Source organism: Loxodonta africana, chromosome 4, assembly GCF_030014295.1.
Source record: "Loxodonta africana isolate mLoxAfr1 chromosome 4, mLoxAfr1.hap2, whole genome shotgun sequence".
NCBI lineage: Eukaryota > Metazoa > Chordata > Mammalia > Proboscidea > Elephantidae > Loxodonta > Loxodonta africana.
In genome coordinates this window covers 81,149,420-81,174,319 of record NC_087345.1, presented here as the reverse complement: position 1 = coordinate 81,174,319, position 24,900 = coordinate 81,149,420, and the positions used below count along the sequence as shown (strand labels likewise).

Here is a 24,900-nt window from a genome sequence, read left to right as displayed (position 1 = left end):
CAACTTCGCATCTCCGGCTCCCTCTAAAACCGAGTAATTGGCTGCGCGGCTCTGCATGACGTCATACAAAGGCACTCCAACCCCACGTGGGGGGAGCTCCTGGTCCCGCCTCTGCTCTTTAAATGGTATACCACGCCTCCCCCACTTTTTCACCAATCAAATGTGGTTCTTTAGGCCCTTTCCTCCTTTTCCCGCCGTCCAGACCGCCCATCTTGGCACGCTAGTCCAATCAAGGAGGCCCCGTTTCTCTGAAGTCCTTTCCCTTCCCCAAGCAGGAGGGGCGGAGTTTCGACCTTTTGACTCCACCTTGGTCTAGGGGGGCGCGGACCAACCCGAACCGCCGGAGAGGAGGGGGCGTGGCTTGAAGGCCCTTCCCCCATCCTGGGGATCACGGTTTGCAGCGGGGAGCGGGCCGCCGGACGAGGCAATCTCTCGCCAGGCTCTGGGTCGAGCGGGTCCTCCCTAAGGTGGCACCATGGAGCGCTCTCCTGTAGAGGGCCCCAGCCCCGAGGACCTGCCCTCTGCTCCTTGCGACCCCACTGACCAGCCCCCCACTGCTCACACAAAGTCGGACCCCGGTTCTCGGGGCCAATCTGCCGGACCAGGAGCAGCGGGCGAGGCCCTTGCGGTGCTGACTTCGTTCGGGCGGCGGTTGCTGGTGTTGGTGCCGGTCTACCTGGCCGGGGCAATGGGACTCAGCGTGGGTTTCGTGCTCTTCGGCCTCGCCCTCTACCTGGGCTGGCGCCGGCTCCGCGACGAAAAAGAACGGAGTCTCCGGGCCGCGCGGCAGCTGCTGGACGACGAGGAGCGGCTCACAGCGAAAACACTCTATATGAGCCATCGCGAGCTACCTGCCTGGGTGAGCCACCGCCCCTAGCCCCCAGGGCAGCATAGTCCACTTCCAGCCTCTCGGTTTCGGGGTTCTCCCTCCCTGTCCCCAAAGTTAGCACAATCTGGGGAGAGAGGGCCCCGCTTGCTGCCTGCCTACTGGGACGCGCCAGTCTTGGGACCAACTGCCTGCTCTCTGAGCCCCAACCCCGCCTTTCCGCACGCCCAGATCCGCAGCCTTCCACAGAATCAGGACTTCTTCCTTACTTCGCTCTTGGGCAAGAGCGGTACTAACATCTGGGGACCCCACCTCAGCCGAGTCGCGCCCTCGTAGCCAAGCGATCCAGACGCCCGCCTTGCTTCTGGCGCCCCTCGCGCTGCTGCTGCTCCTGGGCATCCTGGTTCCCGTCGCCGCTCAGAGGGTTCCCTCGCCTCTCCTATCCTCCTCGAGACTTTTTACCTACTTAAGGCCATAAGGTTCTTCTCCCCTTGCCACTCTCTCCGATCCCCGCTGGGACCCAGCCCCAGGAGCTCGGCCCTGCTGAGCCCTGCACCTGACGGAACCTCGGGCCCTCGCCGCCTTGCGGCCTCAGGCCGGGCTGCAGCGCCGCGGAGGCGGCTGCCGGACAAAGGGCGGGGTTGTCGAGGACGGGAGTGCGGCTGCTGCAGTGCCCGCTGCCCACACTGCACCCCCGCCGGCCCCACCCTTCCCCAGGCAGTGGCTGGGGCAACGACCCTCATTTCTCGCCTCCCCTCCTACGGTGAAGGGCCGGAAGCTTTCTCCTGGCCTTGCAGGGGCAGAGCCCGTTATCCGGCCCCGCCCTGCCCCTCCCTTCGGCCCCTCCCAGCGGAGGCCCCAGTCTTACGGAGAGGACAGAAGAGAGGAATCAAAGTTGGCACTAGGCAGGGACAGCCATGCTTCCCAGGCCCTGGACTGGGGAGGAGAAAGGGGGAGGAATGGTCCTAGGGGTCTTGTGGGCCAGGCAGTAACTGTCTGTTCTTCCTCCTCATCATGGAAACTAATATTCCTCCCAAAACAACTACCCCTTCTTCCCCCCTCCCCCCATAGGAAGCACAGGTGTCCTCCTTTCCCATTAAAGGAGTCACACTGATAAAAAGAAGGAAAAGGGGGGAGGGGAAACACCCACCACTAGGGCCTGAATAGTTCTGGTCCCTCCCTGACTCAAGAGCTGTTTCTCTCTTCACCTCCTTGGTATAGAAGCTCCAGTCCTGAGGAGTAGGGAAGGCTGGAAAATCCCAGGATTCCCTCCTCAAATCTGATTTTACAGGACCTCCCCCTCCAGAAAAAATGTCCCCTTCTCCTCCTCCCTCTCCCTCTCTGCCCTGGCAGCTGTCATCCCACTATCCTGAGAGCAACTTTGTGTGGCCTGCACCCTGTCAGCTCTTCTTACAAAAGAGGCCTCAGGGTTCCCAAGCCCTGTGGAGGAATTAAATGAAACCCGGGGACATCCCAGCACCTCCTCCCAAGTCCCTGAGTGTGAGGAAGCCCTGCCAAGCTGATGTGTTTCCTCCCTTCTGGGCATCTGACTGGCATCTCAGTGAGAAACCAGAGGGGGAGGTGTGCTCATCACTGTCTCTGCCTCTCCACCCCAGGTCAGCTTCCCAGATGTGGAGAAGGCTGAGTGGCTAAACAAGGTGAGAGAGTTGATTGTCCTGATTTTTGTTTTTCATGAGGGGGGGACAGAGGTGGGTTCCTCCTGCCAGACCCTGCTATACTCCAATTCTTGCCCCAGCCTAGACCCCGCTGTTTTGTGGGGAGGATTATGAAGGGACTTACCTTCTGAGGAAGACTGGGCTCTCCTATGAACATCTCCCTTTCTTCTCAGATTGTGGCCCAGGTCTGGCCCTTTCTGGGCCAGTATTTGGAGAAGCTTCTGGCTGAAACTGTGGCCCCAGCTATTCGGGGATCTAATCCCCATTTGCAAACATTTACATTTACAAGAGTGGAACTGGGTGAGAAGGTATGTGTGTGGGAAGAAGGGAAAGTAATGAGAGGCCGGAGATGGGGTGGGTGGCCCAGAGGGGCTGAGATGTTCCTCCCTTTCCCCTCTCCCTTCTCTCAAGACTTCATCTCTCTCCAGCCACTGCGCATCTTGGGAGTCAAGGTTCACCCAGGTCAGAGCAAAGAGCAGATCCTACTGGATTTGAATATCAGGTAATGCCACTCCCCACTCTTCCCATTTCCCCTCCAACAGGGTCCTGGTCACTCCTGGCTCCTTCATTTTCCCTATTCCCCACTTTAGGTTGGTACTAACCCTCCTTATTATCTTCCTCACTAATCCCCAGCTATGTAGGTGATATACAGATTGATGTGGAAGTGAAGAAATATTTCTGCAAAGCAGGAGTCAAGGGCATGCAGGTGGGGCAGATGTCAGGGGCACCTCATTATAGGGAGCCTTTACCCTTTTTTTTTTTCTTTTACCCTAAGTTTCATGGGATATGGGGAAGTGGGAGGTTTGAGAAACCAAGGCTGGGAAAGTCTGGGAGGGGCAGAGGGCCTTTTCTGGGGAAAGACTTGATCTTCTCTTTTTGCTCCAGCTACACGGTGTCTTGCGGGTGATCCTTGAGCCACTTATTGGGGACCTTCCTATCGTGGGAGCTGTGTCAATGTTCTTTATCCGACGGCCGGTAAGGGAAGACATTCAGAGGAATGAGGAGGCAGGGGAAGCAGAGAGGATTGGAAGGATGAGGGTAGCCAGCCATGAAAAAGATATTGACAAGAAAGCTGAGAGGTCTGGCAACTGTTGGGTAGGTATGATCATGTCAGCATATGATCCGTCTTGACCCCACTACTCTATCCTTCCAGACCCTAGACATCAACTGGACAGGGATGACCAACCTGCTGGATATCCCAGGACTCAGGTATCAAGAACTTATTGAGCACCTGCTAAGTGCTCCAGCTCTGGGCTGGTGGTTTAAGGGATACAAAGCAGTGAAGGATGTAGCTATGTCTTCCAGCAGCCTCTCCCCTAGTTAAGGAGATAAGACAAATACCCTTGGAATGTTCTATACTGTGATTTTTTTCTTTGGGAAGGGGGTGGCTTGCATTTGGTAGACAATGAAGAAGGCTGAGGACTGCTCAGTAGGGGCAAAAAAGAGGAGGAAAAGCTGGGGATGGCAATGAAGAAGGGACAGTAGGTGGGGATTGAAGGCAGAAGAATAGTAAAAGAGGAGTTTCAAGAAGGGAATTCCCTTTAGCATGAGGTCTCTGCTGGCTGTGGGAAACAGAGTTGCAGTTTGGAGACACTGGACATCAGGGCCACATTCAGCGCCTTTTTTATCCCCCCATTCAGTTCACTCTCTGACACCATGATCATGGACTCCATCGCTGCCTTTCTCGTGTTGCCTAACCGGTTATTGGTACCCCTTGTGCCTGACCTCCATGATGTGGCTCAGTTGCGCTCCCCTCTGCCCAGGGTATGGTATGGCCTCTCCCCATTAGGTCCCTTTCTCAGGAATACAGTGCTGGGTCCTTAGTTTCTCACCATCTTATTCTTACCCCCAGGGCATTGTTCGTATCCACCTGCTGGCTGCTCGAGGGCTGGGCTCCAAGGACAAATATGTGAAGGGCCTCATTGAGGGCAAGTCAGACCCCTATGCGCTTGTGCGTGTGGGGACCCAGACATTCTGCAGCCGTGTCATCAATGAGGAACTCAACCCACAATGGGGAGAGACTTATGAGGTGGGAGAGCTGAGGAGGGAGGCTGTGTGAGATGGGGAGGCCCTGGAGGTTGAGAGAGAAGACGCAAGATTGGATGATCCTCACAGTGGCAACCCATGAGATCCTGATCCCTCTGTGTTCTCCAGGTGATGGTACATGAGGTCCCAGGGCAGGAGATAGAGGTGGAGGTGTTTGACAAGGATCCAGACAAAGATGACTTTCTGGGCAGGTAAGACTCTGCCTGTGTTAGGATTGTAAAGTCCAAATGCTACCAAGGTCCCGTAGAGAATTATAATCCTTTCCTGGGCCTTGGAACCATGTATCATTTTCTTTCCCAACTAGCCTCTGCCTTCATTTTCCCTCCCTATATGCACACATGCAAATATTTCCTGAGTGTAGGGAGAAGCGGGTCTGGGTTCTGTCATTTATTTCTGGATGGGTGAGTGGAAGGCTAATATCATGCTTCTAATTACAACTCTCTCCCTTTCTGCCTCTCACTGCCCGCTCTCCCACCAGAACGAAGCTGGATGTAGGGAAGGTATTACAGGCTAGAGTACTGGATGATGTAAGTGGGGAAAAGAAGAAGGTGGGGAGTGTTCTCACACATTGGGCAGACAACAGTTGCTACTTTGGTGGGGAAGTGGTTGGGTAGGTATTTGATCTCTACTACCCTGGTGGCGTAGTGGTTAAGTGCTACAGCTGCTAACCAAAACGTTGGCAGTTCAAATCCACTAGGTACTCCTTGGAAACTCTGTGGGGCAGTTCTACTCTGACCTATAGGGTCACTATGAGTTGCAATCTACTCGATGGCAATGGATTTTTGGTTTTGGTATACTTTATTTTCTTCTATCTCTCCCTGTAGTGGTTCCTTTTACAAGGAGGACAAGGCCAAGTTCACTTGAGGCTAGAATGGCTGTCACTTTTGGCAGATGCAGAAAAACTGGAGCAGGTAACCAATATGCGACACAGGAAGCTGGCAGAGGGGAAATAGGTGGCTGGAAGTGTAGGAGACTGGGGGGACCAAGGTCTAACTGCTACCACCACTTCCCCAGGTTCTACAGTGGAATCGGGGAGTTTCATCTCAACCAGAGCCCCCATCAGCTGCCATCTTAGTTGCCTATCTGGATCGGGCCCAGGATCTGCCTGTGAGTTTGCACCTGAGGGTGGGTGAAGGGGGAGCCCTGGACATAGCCACAGCATTCCCACACCATCTTTTGCCAGTGCCTCTGCCTGCTTTGCCCCATAAGCAGCAACTTGCAGCACAAGGGTCCTAAGGAGGGGAGCTGATGAGACCCCACCTCCTGTCACCAAAACAAAAACACCCAAGATGATGACCTCGGAATTCTATTCCCTACAGCTGAAGAAGGGGAACAAGGAGCCCAACCCCATGGTACAACTGTCACTTCAGGATGTGACCCAGGAGAGCAAGGTGAGGGCCATCATATCACTGTGGGAGGTGTTATGTGTGTGTGGGGGGTGTTGAGGGGGAGGACTGTTCTTGGATGAAGTCTCCCTTTCAGAATGCCTGTAAATTCAAGAGTTTTCTACAGGGAATGGCACTGTGGTATATGTCCTTAATCTCATTCTCTACCTCTCCAGGCTATCTATAACACCAACTCCCCAGTGTGGGAAGAGGCTTTCCGGTTCTTCCTGCAAGACCCTCGAAGCCAGGAGCTCGATGTGCAGGTAAGAGAATCATCTATACAGCCCCCTTCCTCCGCTAAAAACCCTATTCTGTCTTCCCAGATCTGCATGATTTCTTCTATCTGTCTTCTCCTTTGGTTCCTATTTTCAATTCATCTACCTAGACTTCTTACTTCCTCCCAATATATCCTCACTGTTCCTCACCTATATCTGTAGAGTAATTTTTAAGTGATAATTGTACACTTAAAAGAAGTGAATTTTACGGTCTGTAAGTTATGCCTCAGTAAAATTGTTGAAACAAACAAACAAACAAAAGAACATATTGAGTGTCTGTTAGACTGTGTGGGTCAGAACAAGTTGTGGATAACACTCTGAAGACTGGGAATTTCAGAACACTTAATTGTGCTCATGCAGAACCTGTACATAGACCAAGAGACAGTCATTCGAACACAACAAGGGGATACTGTGTGGTTTAAAATCAGTAAAGATGTGCATCAGGGTTGTATCTTTTCACCATACTTATTCAATCTGTACGCTGAGCAAATAATCCGAGAAGCTGTACTGAAGAAGAATATGACATCAGGATTGGTGGAAGACTCATTAACAACCTGTGATATACAGATGACATAATAACCTTGCTTGCTGTAAGCATGGAAGACTTGAAGCTCTTACTGATGAAGATCAAAGACCACAGCCTTCAGTATAGACTGCACCTCAACATAAAGAGAACAAAAATCCTCACAATTGGACCAATAAGCAACATCATGATAAATGGAGAAAAGATTGAAGTTGTCAAGGATTTCATTTTACTTGGATCCACAGTCAACGCCCACGGAAGCAGCAGTGAAGAAATCAAACGCTGTATTGCACTGGGCAAATCTGCTGCAAAAGATCTCTTTAGAGTGCTGAAAAGCAAAGATGTCGCTAAAGTGCATCTAACCCAAGCCATGGTGTTTTCAGTTGCCTCATATGCATGTGAAAGCTGGCAATGAATAAGGAAACTGAAGAAGAATTGATGTCTTTGAATTATGGTGTTGGTGAATAATATTAAATATACCATGGATTGCCAGAAGAATGGAAACTCTGGTGGCATAGTGGTTAAGAGTTATGGCTGCTAACCAAAAGGTTGGCAGTTTGAATCCACCAGGTGCTCCTTGGAAACCCTATGGGGCAGTTCTACCGTGTCCTGTAGGGTTACTATGAGTTGGAATTGACTAGACGGCAACAAGTTTGGTTTTTGGTTTTGGCCAGGAAGCAGGATTTTAATTGGGCCCTGAAGGATAAGTAGGATTTAAATCCTTAGAGGGGAGAAGAATGAAGACTTTCCAGGTAATGGGAACAGAGTGAGCAAAGGTGGAAGGGGCCATGGCATGGGCAGAAGACCATGAAAAGATGGACCCAAGTAGAGTGAAGGAATTGTGATTGGCCCAGAGAGGAATGGCTTCAGCCATGTTGTAATTTCCCCAGTCTGCCTCTTTTTCCTAATCACTACATTTTTTCCTTTGGTACCTATAGGTGAAGGATGACTCCCGGGCTCTGACTTTAGGGGCACTGACCCTGCCTCTGTCTCGCCTGCTGACTGCTCCTGAACTTACCCTGGACCAGTGGTTCCAGCTCAGCAACTCTGGCCCAAACTCCAGGCTTTACATGAAACTGGTTATGAGGGTATGGAGATGGGTGAAATGCTGAGGGGTATTAAGAGTAAGGAAGACGAACCCTCTAAGATTAAATGAGTTAGTATATGTGGAATCAGGCACGCAAAAATGTTTGTAGACCTGACTAGGGGATGAAGTGGGGTGTGAGTTGGGGGTGGGTGTGGAGGGAACCCTCTAGAGATGTGTCCAGCCAAGACAGGGACCTGGTTTCCCTACCAGATCCTTGCTTTGCCCCTAAGCCCCCATACACATTGCTTGCTGGTGCTCTCTGTACTTCTTCATTCAGCAATCACACTACCTTCCCAGATCCTGTATTTGGACTCATCAGAAGTATGCTTCCCCACTGTGCCTGGGACTCCTGGAGCCTGGGACCTGGACAATGAGAGCCCCCAGACAGGTAGCAGTGTGGATGCTCTACCTCGACCCTGTCACACGACTCCTGACAGCCATTTTGGGACCGAGGTGAGTCTATACCCGGAAAGGATCAGGGTCTGTTTACCAACCCTAACCGTGCAAAGTCTATTTCAGGACTGGTTTCTGACGGGTCTCTCTCCCTTTGACAGCCATCTGGTGCTCTCATCTGTCCCTTTTGCAGAAAGTGCTTCGGATCCATGTATTAGAGGCCCAGGACCTGATTGCCAAAGACCGTTTCTTGGGGGGACTGGTGAAGGGCAAGTCAGATCCCTATGTCAAACTAAAGCTGGCAGGACAAAGCTTCCGGAGCCGTGTTGTTCGAGAGGATCTCAATCCCCGCTGGAACGAGGTTTTTGAGGTTGGAATTGAGTGGCTGGGACTTCTACTCGTCATGCCCCTTTCTTTCTCATAGCTCAATGGTCAAAAAACCTCTAGAGTCCAGTCAATTGGGGGTCCAGTCATTTGAAGGAAGAAAAGAAGGAATTCCCTTTTTCTGTGTTCTCCCATTAGGTGATTGTCACATCAATTCCAGGCCAAGAGCTAGAGATTGAGGTCTTCGACAAGGATCTGGACAAGGATGACTTTCTGGGCAGGTGAGAGGGTGGGAGTTCAGATGGGCAGACAGGTGGGCCCTCTGTAAGCCATGGAGTGTGGCCCAGGGGAGACAGAGACTTGGCTCAGACCGTCTACATCTGTCTTAATCTTTCTGATCTACAGGTGTAAAGTGAGTCTCACTGCAGTCCTAAACAGTGGCTTCCTTGATGAGGTGAGCGTGGTATTGGAACTGACACTCCCTCCTGATCTCACCCCAAGTCTCATTCTCATAGTCCCTCTGTCCCCACAGCCCCCAAGTCCTAACCCTGTCTACTTCCACAGTGGCTGACCCTGGAGGATGTCCCATCTGGCCGCCTGCACTTGCGCCTGGAGCGTCTGACCCCCCGTCCCACTGCTGCAGAGTTGGAGGAGGTAAGGAAGGAGACTGGAGGATGGTGGTCAGGGTGAGCTCTTCTATCAGTTTTTAGGGCATAGGCCTAGCTGCAGGCCCCAGTTCTCAGCTACCCCTCCCCAGCCACCCCATACCCTCCCCCAGGTGCTACAGGTGAACAGTCTGATCCAGACTCATAAGAGTGCAGAACTGGCGGCAGCCCTGTTGTCTGTCTACCTGGAGCGTGCTGAGGACCTGCCGGTGAGATCAGCTTCCCGTGCCCCATCCTGTCTTCTTCGGGTGGGGATGCCCCTGATGCATTTGGAATAGTAAATGGCCCCTCTCTTTCCCCAGGGTGATGCTGGGGTGGGAAGAACTGTCTGTCCTAGGCCACAAGGGTGGTGGCTGTCAAGTGACAATGGAAGCACGTTCGCTGGCTGTGGATGTAATTTGTGAGAGGGGAAATCTGCCTAATAAACACCAAATTTAAGACTAACACAATACTCTCTTTCTAGCTCCGGAAAGGTACCAAGCCTCCCAGCCCTTATGCCACCCTCACTGTGGGAGACGTTTCTCATAAAACCAAGGTATTAGGAAATGCTGCAGGGCTTAGAATGGGTGAGATAAGAGGAGTAGAAGTGAGAGTATCAACGGCTGATTATAACCCTTCATCTCCACCAGACTGTTTCCCAAACTTCAGCACCTGTTTGGGATGAGAGTGCCTCCTTTCTCATCAGGAAACCAAACGCTGAGAGCCTGGAGTTGCAGGTACTATAAATTAATTCTGCAGGCCTTTAGCAGATTCCCACCCTAGGCCAGGCACTAAACTAAGCACTGGACATTCAGATATAAAAGATGTATTCTTTTGGCAGGGGTCATCCTTTGGTGATTATTGTAATTCACAACTTTATACTTCTGTATACATCTATATAGATGTATTCTTTTTTTTTTTTTCATTTTGAGGCTTTTAATTCAGACATTTCTGTGTTGAAATTCCAGGCCTACTGCTATGTCGCCAGACATTGACTATTTAATGCCTTTAAGCCTTGATTTCCTCCTCTGCAAAATGGGGGCTAAACATTTGTACTTCTGTTGTACAAGTAAAGCATCAGTCGTTAGTACTTCCCTCATATGTTACAGTGGTTAAGCTATTGGCTTTTTGCGGAGAGGTCAGCGGTTCAAACCCACCAGCTGCTCCTTGGGAGAAAGCTGTGGCAGTCTGCTTCTGTAAAGATTTATAGCCTTGGAAACCCTCTGTCCCATAGGGTCACTGTGAGTTGAAATTGACTCGCAATGGGTTTGGTTTTGAAAATTTTGATTTTCATACGAGTGCTTAAAACAATGTCTGACACATGGTAAGTGTCCAATATATGTTAGTCATCATTAGATGATTATACTTTTCTATACAGAAGTATAAAGTTGTGAATTACAATAATCACCAAAGGATGACCCCTGCCAAGCTTTAGGGAAATGCTTTCCAATCTTTTTTCTAGATGTAAGTTTTTTTTTTTTTTTAACATTTTCTTGTTTAGGTGACAGTTCACAGAGCAAATTAGTTACCCATTCAACAATTTATACGCAGCTTGTTCTGTGACATTGGTTGCAGACCTCTGAATGTGTTAGCACTCTCCCCACTTCTTCTCTGGGTTCCCTTTGTCCATTCACTCAGCTTCCCTGTCCCTACCGTCCTTCTGAACTTTGCTTTTGGGCAAATGCTGCCCTGTAGGTCTCGTATGGTTGATTGCTCTGAGGTGTCCATTCCTCACTGGTGTTAGTCATTTTACAGGCCTGTCTATTGTATGGTTATAATGTGATCTCGGGAGTGGTTTCAGTTCCATGTTTGAAGGGCGTCTAAGGGCCATAGTCTCGGGGGTTCCACCAGTCTCTATCAGATCACTAAGTCTGGTCATATTTATGAGTTTGAATTTTGTTCTACATTTCTCTCCCACTCTGTCCGTGACCTACTATAGTGGTCCCAGTCAGAGAAGTTGACAGTGGTAGCCAGACACCATGTAGTTCTTCTGGTCTCAGGCTCATTAGTCCATTAGTCCTTTGGATTGTTTCCTTGAGTCTTTAGTTTTCTTCACTCTTCTTTGCTTCGGACAGGAAGAAGCCAATTATTTTATCTTAGATGGCTGCTTGGGAGCTTTTTTTTTTGTATTTTAGATGAGGGTTTACAGAGCAAATTAGTTTCTCATTACACAATTAATAAACATATTTTTTTGTAGCATTGGTTGCCACCCCCCACAACATGTCAACACTCTCCCTTTCTCGACCTTGGGTTTCCCATTACCAGCTTTCCTGTCCCCTCCTGCCTTCTCATCCTTGTCCCTGGGCTGGTGTGCCCATTTAGTCTCATTTTGTTTTATGGACCTATCTAATCTTTGGCTGAAAGGTGAACCTCAGGAATGACTTCAAACTGAGTTAAAAGGAGTTGTAAGCTTTTAAGATCCCAGTCACTGCTCACCAAGGTAGGATGTAAAACAGTGTCTGTATGGATTTTGATATTCCAATTGACCTAGATGTCCCCTGAGACTATGGTCCCTAGCCTTCAAGCCCAGTATTTCAGTCCTGGGAGGTATATGGTTCTGGCTAAGAAGCTTTCATGTCTGTGTCCCCTGTGCACACTATTGCACACATGGGTATATTTGCAGCTTGTACACATATATATACACATATACCCTTCCACCCCTGTTCATCTTACATATCTACCTATGTATCCACTCGTACATTACTGTTGGTTACTACCGTTGTTGCAGGATTGTATATGTATTAATATTTACCATTGTTGCCTTTTATGTACCTTTCAGTGTCTTCCTTTACCTTGATTATGTTGTGATGACTTCCCTCATATTGTGTATTATCTCTCCCTTCACCAGACTTAGTACTTGTCTACTATTTAGTTAGTGGCTCCCCACCTCCGCAATCCCTGGTAACCGTCAAAGAATGTTTCTGTTTGTGTGGAAACCTTTTCTTGATTTTTCGTAATAGTGGTTTCATACAATATTTGTCCTTTTATGACTGACTTATTTCATTCAGCGTCATATCCTCCAGGTTCATCCCTGTTGTGAGATGTTTCACAGATTTGTCATCATTCTTTAACGTTGCATATGTACGTCTATATGTACCACCATTTGTTTATCCATTCATCCGTTGATGGACACTTAGGCTTTTTCCATCTTTTTCTATTGTTAATAATGCTGCAATGAGCATGGGTGTGCATACGTGGATTCATGTCATGGCTCTTATTTCTCTAGGATATATACCTAGGAACGGGATTGCTAGATCATACAGTATTTCTTCAGCTTTTTGAGGAAGCGCCATGTCATTTTCCATAATGGTTGTACCATTTTACATTCCCACCAGCAGTGTATGAAAGTTCCAATCTCCCCATAGCCTCTCCAGCATTTGTTGTTTTCTGTTTTTTTGATCAGTGCCATTATTACCAGCGTGAGATTGTATCTCTTTGTAGTTTTGATTTGTATCTCTCTAATGGCTAATGATTGTGAGCATCTCTTCATGTATTTGTTGGCTGCCTGAATGGATGTCTTCTTTGGTGAAATGTCTGTTCGTGTCCTTTGCCCATTTTTTAATTGGCTTGTTTGTCTTTTGTTGTTGAGTTGTTGGAGTTTTCTATACATTTTAGAGTTTAGACCCTTGTCAGGTATGTCATAGCCAATTTTTTTTTTCTCAGTCTGTGGGTTCTCTTTTTACTCTTTTGGAAGAGTCTTTTGATGAGCATAAGTATTTGATTTTTGGAGGTCCCAATCTGCTGTTTGTGCTTTTTAAGTTATGTTTAATAGTCTATTTATGCCATAAATTAGGGCTCCTAGGTTTGCCCCTATTTTTTTTCTATGATCTTTATGGTTTTTGGTTTTACATTTAAGTCTTTGATCCATCCTGAGTAAGTTTTTGTATATGGTGTGAGGTATGGATCCTGTCTCATTTTTCTGCAAATGGATACCCAGCTTTGCCAGTACCATTTGTTAAAGAGACTATCTCTTCCCCATTTAATGGATTTCGACTGTACATCAAAGATTAACTGTCCATAGATGGATGGTTTTATTTCCGAGTTCTCAATTCTGTTCCATAGGTTTATGTATCTATTGTTGTACCAGTACAAGGCTGTTTGGACTACTAGAGTAGGTTCTAAAACCGGGAAGTGTGAGACCTCCTACTTTGTTCTGCAGTAATGCTTTACTTATCTAGGGCCTCTTTCCTTTCAATATAAAGTTGGCTATTAGTTTTTCCATCTCATTAAAGGTTGTTGTTACAATTTGAATCAGGATTGCATTATATCTGTAGATCACTTCGGGTAGTATTGTCATTTTCACAATGTTAAGTCTTCCTGTCCATGAGCATGGCATGTTTTTTCCATTTATGCAGGTCTCTTTTGGTTGTGTTTTGTACTTGCGGTAGTGTTTTGTAGTTTTCTTTGTATTAGTCTTTTACATCCCTAGTTAGGTTTATTCCCAAATATTTTATCTTTTGGGGAGCTATTGTAAATGGTATTATTTTCCTGATTTCCTTTTAGGGGTTTTCTTGGTTAGTGTAGAGGAATCCAACTGATTTTTATATGTTAATCTCATACCCTTTCACTTCACTGACTCTTATTAGTTCCAGTAGCTTTCTTGTGGATTCTCTTGGATTTTCTATGTATAGGATCGTGTCATCTGCAAATAGGGGTAGTTTTACTTCTTTCTTATCAATCTGGATTTCTTTTATTTCTCTATCTTGCCTTATTGCTGTAGCTAGGACTTCCACTACAATATTAAAAGGAAAGTGGTGACAAAGGGTTGTCTAGTTCCTGTTCTCAAGAGGCATGTTTTCAGTCTGTCTTCATCGAGAATAATGTTGGCCGTTGGTTATGTATAATCAAAAAACCAAACCCGTTGCCATCGAGTCAATTCTAACTCATAGCAACCCTATAGGACAGAGTAGAACTGCCTCATAGAGTTTCTAAGGAGCAGCTGGTGGATTCAAGTTGCTAACCTTTTGGTTAGCAGCCGTAGCTTGCCCTAGCTCTTAATCACTGAGCTACCAGGGCTCCATTTGGTTATGTGTAGATGCCCTTAATTATGTTTAGGAATTTTCCTTCTATTCCTATTTTGGTGAGAGTTTTTATCAAGAATGGATGTTGGACTTTATCAAATGCCTTTTCTGCATTGATTGAGATGATCCTGTGATTCTTTTCCTTTGTTTTATTTATGTGGTGAATTACATTGATTGATTTTCTAATGTTAAACCATTCTTACATACTTGGTATGAATCTCACTTGGTCATGGTATATTATTTTTTTGATATGGTGTTGAATTCTGTTAGCTAAGATTTTGTTGAGAACTTTTATGTCTATATTCATGAGGGATATTGGTCTATAATTTTCTTTTTTAGTGATGTCTTTGTCTGGCTTCGGTATCTGGGTTATACTGGGTTCATGAAATGAATTCAGGATTATTCCTTGCTTTTCTATATTCTGGATAGGATTGGTATCAATGCTTCTCTGAATGTTTGATAGAATTCTCCAGGGAAGCTGTCTGGGCCAGGGCTTTTTTTTGGTTAGGAGTTTTTTTATGACCTCTTCAATTTCTTCTTTTGTTAAATTTTCGACTTCAGTTTGTGTTAGTTTATGTAGGTAGTGTGTTTCTAGAAATTTGTCCATTTCTTCTAGGTTTTCAAGTTTGTTGGAGTATAGTTTTTCATAGTATTCTGTCATGATCCTTTCTTAGTTGGTTCTGTTGTAATGTTGCCCATCTCATTTGCTATTTTAGTTATTTGCATCTTCTCATTCTTTTCCTTTGTCAATTTGGCCAGTGGTTTGTCTATTTTATTGATCCTCTGAGAGAACCAACTTCTAATCTTGTTGATTCTTTCTACTGTTTTCTGTTTCGGTAGTTTCTGCTCTAATCTTTGTCATTTCCCTTTTTCTGGGGACTGTGGGCTTCTTTTGCTGCTCTTTTTCTATTTGTTTGGGTTGTAGGGTTAAGTTATTGATTTTGGCCCTTCTTTGTCGATCTGTGCATTTATTGCTATGAATTCACCTCTAAGCACTGCTTTTACTGTGACCCATAAGTTTTGGTATGTTGTTTTTTCATTCTCATTTAATTCTAGAAATTTTTTAATTTCATTTTTAATGTCTTCTATTACCCAGTGTTTTTTCAGCAAGGTGCTTTTCGGTTTCCAAGTATTTGATTTGTTTTCCCTCTTCTTCCTGTTATTGATTCTAGTTTTATAGCATTGTGGTCAGAGGGTTTGCTTTGTATTATTTTGATGTTTTTTAATTTATTGAGGTTTCCTTTGTGGCCTAAAATATGGTCTATTCTGGAGAATGATCTATATACATTGGAGAAGAATGTATACTATGTGGTGTTCGGTGGAATATTCTGTATATGTCTGTGAGGTCAAGTTGGTTAATTGTGTTGTTTAGGTCTTCTGTATCATTGTTTTGTTTCTTTCTATTTGTTCTGTCCTTCACCAAAAGTGGTGTGTTAAAGTCTCCTACTATTATTATGGAACTGTCAGTTTCTCTTTTCAATGTTGTTAGAGTGTGTTTTATGTATTTTTGAGCTCTTGTCATATGTATTTTGGTGTGTAGATATTTATTATGGTTATATCTTCTTGGTGGATTGTCCCTTTAATCATTATATGATGCCCCTCCTTGTCTCTTATGATAGATTTTGATTTAAAGCCTATTTTATTGAGATTAATATTGCCACTCCTGCTCTTTTTTGGTTACTGTTTGCATGATATATATTTTTTCAATCCTTTGATTTTTAACCTATTTATGTCTTTATGTCTAAGGTGTGTTTCTTACAGGAGTATATTGATGAGTCTTTTTTTTTTCAATCCATTCTGCCACACTCTGTCTTGACTAATGCATTTAAACCATTTACACTCATTGTGATTATCAATAGGTATGAATTTACTGCTGTCATTTTCTTATGCTTTTTGTGGTGGTGTTGCCGTTTTCTTTGTTCCTCTTAATTTTCTGTGCTGAGTTCTTTTTGTTTATATATTTTCTTTTAATTTTCCTTCATTGCTGATTTTGTGTTTACTGAGTATGGTTTTCTTCTTTACCTTGGTGAGTAGGTTTATTAACTTTCTTTGTGGTTGCTCTGACGTTTACCTTTATTTTTCTAAGTTTAAAACAGCCTATTGTCTCTTGATATTGCCACGATTTCCTCTTCATATGGAAGTCCTATGTCTACACCATTTGTCTTGGTCATCTAGTGCTGCTATAACAGAAATACCACAAGTGGATGGCTTTAACAAAGAAAAATTTATTTCTTCACAGTAAAGTAGCCTAAAAGTCCAAATTCAGGGCATCAGCTCCAGGGGAAGGCTTTCTCTCTCTGTCAGCCTTCTCATCAATCTTCCCCTGGACTAGGAGCTCCTCTGAGCAGGGACACTGGGTCCAAAGGATGGGCTCTGCTCCTGGCACTGCTTTCTTGGTGGTATGAGGTCCCCGCCCCCCGCCTGCTTCCCTTTCCTTTTATCTCTTGTAAGATAAAAGGTAGTGTAGGTCATAAAAGAAAAAAACCCCAGGAAATTCCCTTTACATTGGAGCAGGGATGTGGCCTCAGTTAGGGAGTTACAATTCTACCCTAATCCTCTTTAACATAAAACTACAATCAAAATGGAGAACAACCACACAATACTGGGAATCATGGCCCAGTCAAATTGATACACACATTTTCGGGGGGACATAATTCAATCCATGACACCATTTATTCCCCCTTTTTGTTTTGAAGTTGTCATCACTTACAGATTAACATCTGGTTCCCTGTTTTCGGTTCTGTAGCTTTATTTTACTTTTGAGATTTCTCCATCTGGTTTGGCATCTTGGTGGTGCTGTCGTGTGGCTTATTCCCAGGTTGTTGTCTGATGTCATTGGTTCTCTATCCAAAGGACTCCCTTTAATATTTCTTGTAAGGATGATCTGGTTTTTACAAATTCCCTTAATTTTTGTTTATCTGAGAATGTCCTAATTTCACCATCATACTTGAGAAACGGTTTTGCAGGGTATGTGATTCTTGGTGGGCAAGTCTCTTCTTTCAAGGTTTTGTTTATGTCATCCCATTGCCTTCTTGCCTGCATGGTTTCTGCTGAGAAATCAGAGCTTGGTCTTATTGGAGTCCCTTTGTAGATGATATTTCGCTTTTCTTGAGCTGCTGTCAGAATTCTTTTTATCTTCGGACTTGGTGACTTGACGATGATATGTCCTGGTGACTTTCTTTTGGGTTCTATCTGTATTGGGTTCGTCGAGCTTCTTAGATGGAAATCTTCTCATCTTTCATAATATTGGGGAAGCTTTCTTCCAGCAGATCTTCAAAAATTCTCTATGTGCTTTTTTTATTGTCTGCTCCTGCTCTGGGATTCCAATCACACATAAATTATTCCTCTTCATGGTGTCCCACGTAATTCTTAGGGTTTCTTCTTTTTTCTGATTGTTCTTTGGACAAATTGTTATCAAGGGATTTGTCCTCTATCTCACTAATTCTTTCTTCCATTTTTCAATTCTACTTCTGTGTCCTTTGATTGAATTATCTATTTCTGATATTTTATTGTTAATCTGGATTTCCAGTTGCTGTTTTTGCATAATTTCTAATTGTTTGTTTGTCATTTTGTTCTTGTTTTGTTTTCCTGAATTCTTCTAAGGTTTTGTCTGTGTTTTCTTTGATCTCTTTGTTGCTGTTGTTGTTGTTAGGTGCTGTCAAGTCAGTTCCGACTCATAGCGACACTTTGTACAACAGAATGAAACACTGCCTGGTCCAGCACCATCTCTCTGAGAACCTTCTATATAAGCCTTTTGAATTCCTTATCAGGCAGTACCATTACCATTTCATCCTCAGGAAGGTTTTCTGCCGCTTTATTTTGGTCACTTGGTTGAGCCATCTTATTTCTTTATATGATTTGATATTGTCTGCTGTCTTTGAGGCATTAAGGTGTTATTTTATTTATTTATGATTTTGTTTTGATATATCAGAGCAAGTGCTCTCTCCAGCAGAGAAGGGATGGGTGGGCAGCCAGGGATAATGCAGGCACTCTGTGCAGCAAGGGAGGGTCAGAGTTGGTGGCCGAGGGTTGCACAGGCACTCTCTCTGGCAGTAGAGGGGTGGGGTGGGTGGCAGAAGGCTGTACAGGCACTCTCTCTAATGGGGGGGGGCAGGGCGGGCAGCCAGGGAGTGAGGTGGTTGTGCAGGCACTCTCTCCAGCGGGGGGCGGGGGGAAAGAGTGGGTGGACTACCAGGACAGGAATCACCCGCAGGTGCTCTCTCTGGTGGGGGAGTGACAGGGTGGGCGGCTGGGAGGTGTGCAGATGCTGTCTCCAGGGGGAAAGCAGCTCAGCAGGTGGCCAGGGAGGGGAAAGAGAAAAAAAAAATGGAATGGGGGCTTCCCTATTCTGTGTTCACCACTTGCCCTACCATTCAGGTACCACTGCTGGAGAGCTGCCTTCTATATGGGTCCTGATTTCCTCCCTGCTGTGTGTATGTCAGGATCCCTGAAGCTCTCATCCTCATTCTTATACTTTCCCTCTTTAGCTCCAGTTCATGTCCTACTCACCTTGCTTCACTCTGGGTATGTCTTTGCAGGGTCGCTGCTGGCTTTGTCTCAAAATGGCCCCACTGTGCCAGACCAGCTGGCAGGGCACCTCTGCTGCATATCTCTGCCCGTTTTCTGTTGTCGTTCAGTTTCTTTTTCCAGTCGGTGTTTGGTGTAATTCTATATCCTTTCATTTGATGCTCAGGGTTCCATGGTTGTCATGTGTACCTGTTAAACTTTGTTTCTAGGGTCTTTGCTTTAGAGGGATGGTGTGGTATGTCTGACTAGGCTGCCATCTTGAATCTGGGTCAAAAAATCTATTCTTATCTTTATGGGGTTCACACTCTCTTTTGGGAGAAAAACAACCAGAGAATACTTCCAGACTGATAACTGCTGAGGTATAAAGCACTGTAGGAGAAAATGGAGAGGTTCTAACTCAGACTAGGGGAAAAGGTAGGGGTAGTAAGAAAGGCGTTCTTAGATGACTTCTGAGCTTAAGGGTAAGCAGACTGTGACCAAGAAAAGAAGGGCAAGAAAACTCCAGGCTGAGAAAAGAATGGAGAAGAATGAAGGGGAAAGTTTATTATAGATAAGAGAGGTAAGCAGGAGCAAGATCACAGGGGCTCTTGAATATTATGCTAAGAATTTTGTATTTTATCCTAAAGGCACAGAGGCATATTTGAAGGAATGAGGGATGACATATCCAGATTTGCCTTTTAGGAAGATCATGCTGATAGCAAGGTAAAGAATGGACTGAAGAAGGACAACACTGGAGGCAGGTAGATCAGTTAAGAGATGATTAGAGTAATCCAAGGAAGAAATGACAAAAACCTGATGGCATTTGGCTGTTGTTTTGACATGGAGGGGGAGGAGGAACAAGGAACAGCCTAGATGACTCCTCAATTTTTGGCATGGGTGGCCAGATGGAAAAAGGTGCCATTGCCAACACAGGGAATACATGAAGACAGGATTTTTTAAATTTGCTGTCGCTAAGAGACATCCAAGGGGAGACATCCACAAGATAGATCTATAGCCCATAATGGTGTTTTTCCATCTCCCTGTTTGAGCACCATGAGCATGCAACAGGTAGTGATTGTAGTCATGGGCGTGAACAAGGTCTCTTAGGGCGTGCATAGAGTGAAAAGAAGACAAAGGGTGGACATGTGTGGTACCCCAACAATTAAAGGGCAGACAGAGGAAGAAAGCCCTTTCAGGGGACTGAAGTGCAACGAGAGTGGAAGGACACTCATCAGGGAAAAGTGGGTGACAGAAACCAAGAGTGTTTCAAAAAAGAGGAGGTGGCCAAATGTTGCCAGAAGGTAAAATAAGGTGACTGAATACTATTCACTGACTTTGGCAACTAGGAAATCATTGATTATTGGAGCAACTTCAGTGGCATGAATGGAGTAGAAGCTACATTTTGGTGCGCTGAAGGGTGAGCAAAAAATGCAGAAGTATGGGAGGGAAGGAGAGGAGAAGTGGAAGGTAATGTAGCGGTACTGATTTCCTCTTCTTATGGAGTGGGGGGTCAAGAAATGCCTTCTGGAGTTGATAGAACAATAAGTAGAGAATCCACCACATGAATTATAATAGAAACCAAGAGAATTAAAAATATTATTAACACTAGCAGAGGTAGAGAGGGGGTATAAATGAGCTCAGTTCCCCATCTTCCGTAGCAGAGAATCAGTAGATACTCTCTAAAGTTGGTAAATAAAGAACTAGAGACATAGGCATATTATTTAGAATATGCCAAAATGGGGCGGGGAGGGGGATAGAGGCTTAAAAGTAGTCACATTTGGAGTATGGAAATGGGGGTAGGATGGGCATGAAACATTTACTTTTTTTTTAAACTTTTATTGTGCTTTAAGTGAAAGTTTACAAATCAAGTCAGTCTCTCATACAAAACCTTATATAAACCTTGCTGTATATATATATATATATTTTTTTTTTTTTATATATATATATACTCCTAGTTGCTCACCCCTAGTGAGACAGCACACTCCTCTCCACTCTGAGTTTCAGTGTCCATTCAGCCAGTTTCTGTCCCCTTCAACCTTCACATCTCCCCTCCAGACAGGAGCTGCACAGGTAGTCTCATGTGTCTACTTGATCCAAGAAGCTCACTCCTCACCAGTATCATTTTCTGTCTTATAGTCCAGTACAATCACTATCTGAAGAGTTGGCTTTGGGAATGGTTCCTGTCTTGGGCTTACAGAAGGTCTGGGGACCATGACCTCCGGGGTTCTTCTAGTCTCAGTCAGACCATTAAGTCTGGTCTTTTTAAGAGAATTTAAGGTCTGCATCCACTGCTCTCCGGCTCCCTCAGGGGTTCTCTGTTGTTTTCCCTGTCATGGCAGTCATCAGTTGTAGCCAGACACCATCTAGTTCTTCTGGTCTCAGGCTGATGAAGTCTCTGATTTATATAGCCCATTCTGACTCTTGGGCTCATACTTACCTCGTGTATTTGGTCTTCTTCATTCTCCCTTGCTCTATGTGGGCTGAGACCAGTTGATGCATCTTAGATGGCTGCTTGCTAGTGTTTAAGACCCCAGGCCCCGCTCTCCAAAGTGGGATGCAGAATGTTTTCTTAATAGATTTTATTATGCCATTTGACCTAGATGTCTCCTGAAACCATGATCCCCAAACCCCTGCTCCTGGTACACTGGCCTTTAAAGCATTCAGTTTCAGGAAACTTCTAAGCTTTTGGTTTAGTCCAGTTGTGCTGACCTCTCCTGTATTGTGTGTTCTCTTGTCACCTAAAATAGTTCTTGTCTATCATCTAATTAGTGAATACCCCTCTCCCTCCCTCCCTGCCCACTCTTGTAACCATCAAAGAATATTTTCTTCTCTGTTTAAACTATTTCTTGAGTTCTTATAATAGTGGTCTCATACAATATTTGTCCTTTTGCACCTGACTAATTTCACTCGGCATAATGTCTTCCAGATTCTTCTGTGTTATGACATGTTTCACAGATTCGTCGTCATTCTTAATTGTTGCATAGTATTCCATTGTGTGAATATACCATAATTTATTTATCCATTCATCCATTGATGGGCACCTGGGTTGCTTCCATCTTTTTGCTATTGTAAACAGTGATGCAATGAACATGGGTGTGCATATATCTGTTCGTGTGACGGCTCTTACTTCTCTAGGATATATTCCAAGGAGTGAGATTGCTGGATCATATGGTAGTTCTATTTCTAGCTTTTTTAAGGAAGTGCCAAATTGATTTCCAAAGTCGTTGTACCATTTAACATTCCCACCAGCAGTGTAGAAGTGTTCCAATCTCTCCACAACCTCTCCAACATTTATTATTTTGTGTTCTTTGGATTAATGCCAGCCTTGTTGGAGTGAGATGTAATCTCATTGTAAGGAAACATTTACTTTTACTTTAATTCTGTTTTTACTGTTCTTTTCTCTACCCCATGCAGGTATTACTTGTATAATTTGAGAAAGATTAGGAAGTAAAGATGACTACAATCTCCTTGGGTTAAGAAAGGAAGGAAAGTGGGATTAGCAACTGTTACCATAGCTTCCCTGCCCTTCACAAAGGGGAGTCTCCCACCAAAGCCATCCAATGCAAGCATGTGGACCTCAACACCAGGATTAAATAATTTGTCACTGCATTTACCTCTTGATCACAGTATTGTTGCTCCACAGGTTCGGGGTGAGGGGGCTGGCACACTGGGCTCATTATCACTGCCCCTCTCAGAGCTCCTTGTGGCTGACCAGCTCTGCTTGGATCGCTGGTTTACGCTCAACAATGGTCAAGGGCAGGTGCTCCTGAGAGCACAGCTAGGGGTGAGTGCCAAGAGGTGGTGGGTAGGCAGAGGGAGGGCCTCCACAGCTGATGGGCCTCCCAGGAGGGTGGGAACAGAGGGTGGTATCCTTACAGAGCTCTGCCAACCTCACAGCTCTCTTGCCTACCTAGATCCTGGTGTCGCAGCACTCAGGAGTGGAGGTTCATAGCCACAGCTACAGCCATAGCTCCTCATCTCTGAGTGAAGAGCCAGAGCTCTGGGGAGGTCTCCCTCACGTCACCTCCTCAGCCCCGGAGCTCCGGCAGCGCCTAACACATGGTGACAGGTAAGGGGCTAAGACAGAAAGATGGGATATAGCCAGGAATATGAAGTATGAGTTACAGCTTCCCTCAGCTCTACCTTCTTTCAGACTTCTCTCCATCTCTCCACAGTCCCCTGGAGGCCCCTGCCGGGCCTCTGGGCCAGGTGAAACTGACTGTATGGTACTACAGTGAGGGACGAAAGCTGGTCAGCATCATCCATAGCTGTCGGTGAGACACCGTCCCTCCTGTCATCCCAGCGCCCTCCAACCCTTCGCTTGGATTGCCTTATCCACTTTCATCCTTCTGCTGCAGGGCCCTTCGACAAAATGGGCGAGACCCCCCTGATCCCTATGTATCACTGTTGCTACTGCCAGACAAAAACCGAGGCACCAAGAGGAAGACCTCGCAGAAGAAGAGGACCCTGAATCCAGAATTCAATGAACGGTCAGTGGGCACTAAGGTGGAGAGATGGTAGGCTGGGGGAACCCCTTGCTGCTAATACCTAGCTCCTCCCCAGGTTTGAGTGGGAACTGCCCCTGGATGAGACCCTCAGGCGGAAGCTGGATGTCTCTGTGAAGTCCAATTCCTCTTTTATGTCAAGAGAGCGTGAGCTGCTGGGGAAGGTAAGAGGGCTGGGCAGGGCAAAGGTGAGAGTAAGAAGCTGTCAGTACCAAGGCTGTAGTCTCTATTAGGGAGGAAGCATCCCAGGTGATATTCTAGAGGGGACCCTATCACCTCTCAGTGGTTTGGGACCAGAAGTGTATGATATTAGGACATGTTCTTTGGAGATATCAAAGTAACACTTTGCCCTTGCCATACTCTAATGCAGGTGCAGCTGGACCTAGCTGAGATAGATCTTTCCCAGGGTGCTGCCCAGTGGTGAGTGTCTGGATGGGGTGGGAAGGGTCTGGATATAGAGTGGGAGAAATTTCAGTTACAGGAAGGGAAAAAAAGGATGCAATCTGAAGTGAGCAGCATTGATTTCTATGAACTACAGAAGTCCTTGGATGGTGTCTCATTTATAGCAGAGTACAAGAGTCATATTTCTACCTGAGCCTTCTCACCATGTTTCCACAGGTATGACCTCATGGATGACAAGGACAAGGGCACTTCTTAGGAGCTGGGATTACCAGCCTGACTCTGCCCTGCCTCTTCTTTGCCTTGCCTCTTGCTGCATCACTTCCTCAAAGTAATGAGCCCAAAGCTAGGGCCCAAGGGCAGAGCTGCACCCCATCAGCTCCCTCACCTCCCAGGCCCATACTAGGGCTTTTGCCTGACCAAAGACAAGGACCATGTAGTACCGTTTACTGCATGGCCTTTATCCTTCTGGGCTCTGGGGCAGGGACCTGAGCTGGCTATTTCCTGCTCTGCCTGCACATTGTTCTCCTTTCCTCCCAACTCCCCAGGGCCTTCTGTACCTGTGCCTGGCCACTGGCAGCACTAGCAGTGGCATCAGCTTATGCCAAATACAGCTTTTGGAAAGATCTCTTTCTTGTTTAACTGGATGATCGCCTTCCCTACTGTGAGAAGGCAGGTAGAGTAAACATGGATGGGAAGGTGGGCAGACCGTGAGCTTCCTGGACTACTGCATGTGATGAATGGAAAGCAACCCAGGTCCCGTATCAAGTTCTATCCCCACTCTCCTCAAGCCTGTCCCGAAAATGACACCAGCCTTGATGGCTGGGGCCAGTCTCTTGATTCAGTTCGGGAATCAGGAACACTTGGATTCAGGAACACTCGGGACAGCAGGGCCAATTTTTTGTTCAAGTGCCTAGGCTGTTAACGTACTGACAAGAACAGGATCTGATACTTTTAATTTTGCACCAACTCTGTCAATCCACTGTATTTTACATTAAACATTATACTCAAACCAGCTATGGCTCTTTTACTTAAGGACAGGGAGTCCAACCTACTTATCAATAAACCCAAGTGTTTATTCCAACAGTCAAAATTCTTTATTAAACTCAGTGGTAGTGAATCATGTCAATTTAATTAGTGGCCAGATCCTACTGGGTGTAGCCACCAAGAATGTAGATTCCACTTAGGATCGTTGAGGGGCCTGCGTGAAGCACCTGCTGTTGAGTTTCAAGTGAAAATCATTTCCAGTCACAGTGAAGTCTGTTATTCATCCAGCTCACCTGGGTCTCA

The 24,900-nt window shown here is 45.8% G+C and overlaps 1 protein-coding gene across 1 annotated transcript; it reads left to right on the top strand.

Annotated features, from left to right (window-relative positions):
- The first annotated feature begins 380 nt into the window (after positions 1 to 380).
- On the top strand, positions 381 to 24,625 carry ESYT1 (extended synaptotagmin 1). The gene is made up of 31 exons (XM_003405121.4): positions 381 to 859; positions 2,443 to 2,484; positions 2,676 to 2,810; positions 2,931 to 3,004; positions 3,136 to 3,208; positions 3,388 to 3,477; positions 3,656 to 3,711; positions 4,143 to 4,266; positions 4,355 to 4,531; positions 4,657 to 4,739; positions 5,027 to 5,075; positions 5,373 to 5,459; positions 5,563 to 5,655; positions 5,868 to 5,939; positions 6,110 to 6,196; positions 7,670 to 7,819; positions 8,116 to 8,271; positions 8,405 to 8,581; positions 8,734 to 8,816; positions 8,941 to 8,989; positions 9,100 to 9,189; positions 9,314 to 9,409; positions 9,664 to 9,735; positions 9,830 to 9,916; positions 22,350 to 22,490; positions 22,621 to 22,775; positions 22,882 to 22,980; positions 23,065 to 23,196; positions 23,270 to 23,375; positions 23,582 to 23,631; positions 23,830 to 24,625. The coding sequence occupies exons 1-31, from the start codon at positions 476 to 478 to the stop codon at positions 23,867 to 23,869; spliced, it is 3,309 nt and encodes a 1,102-aa protein (XP_003405169.1). The 5' UTR covers positions 381 to 475; the 3' UTR covers positions 23,870 to 24,625.
- Positions 24,626 to 24,900: the final 275 nt, after the last annotated feature.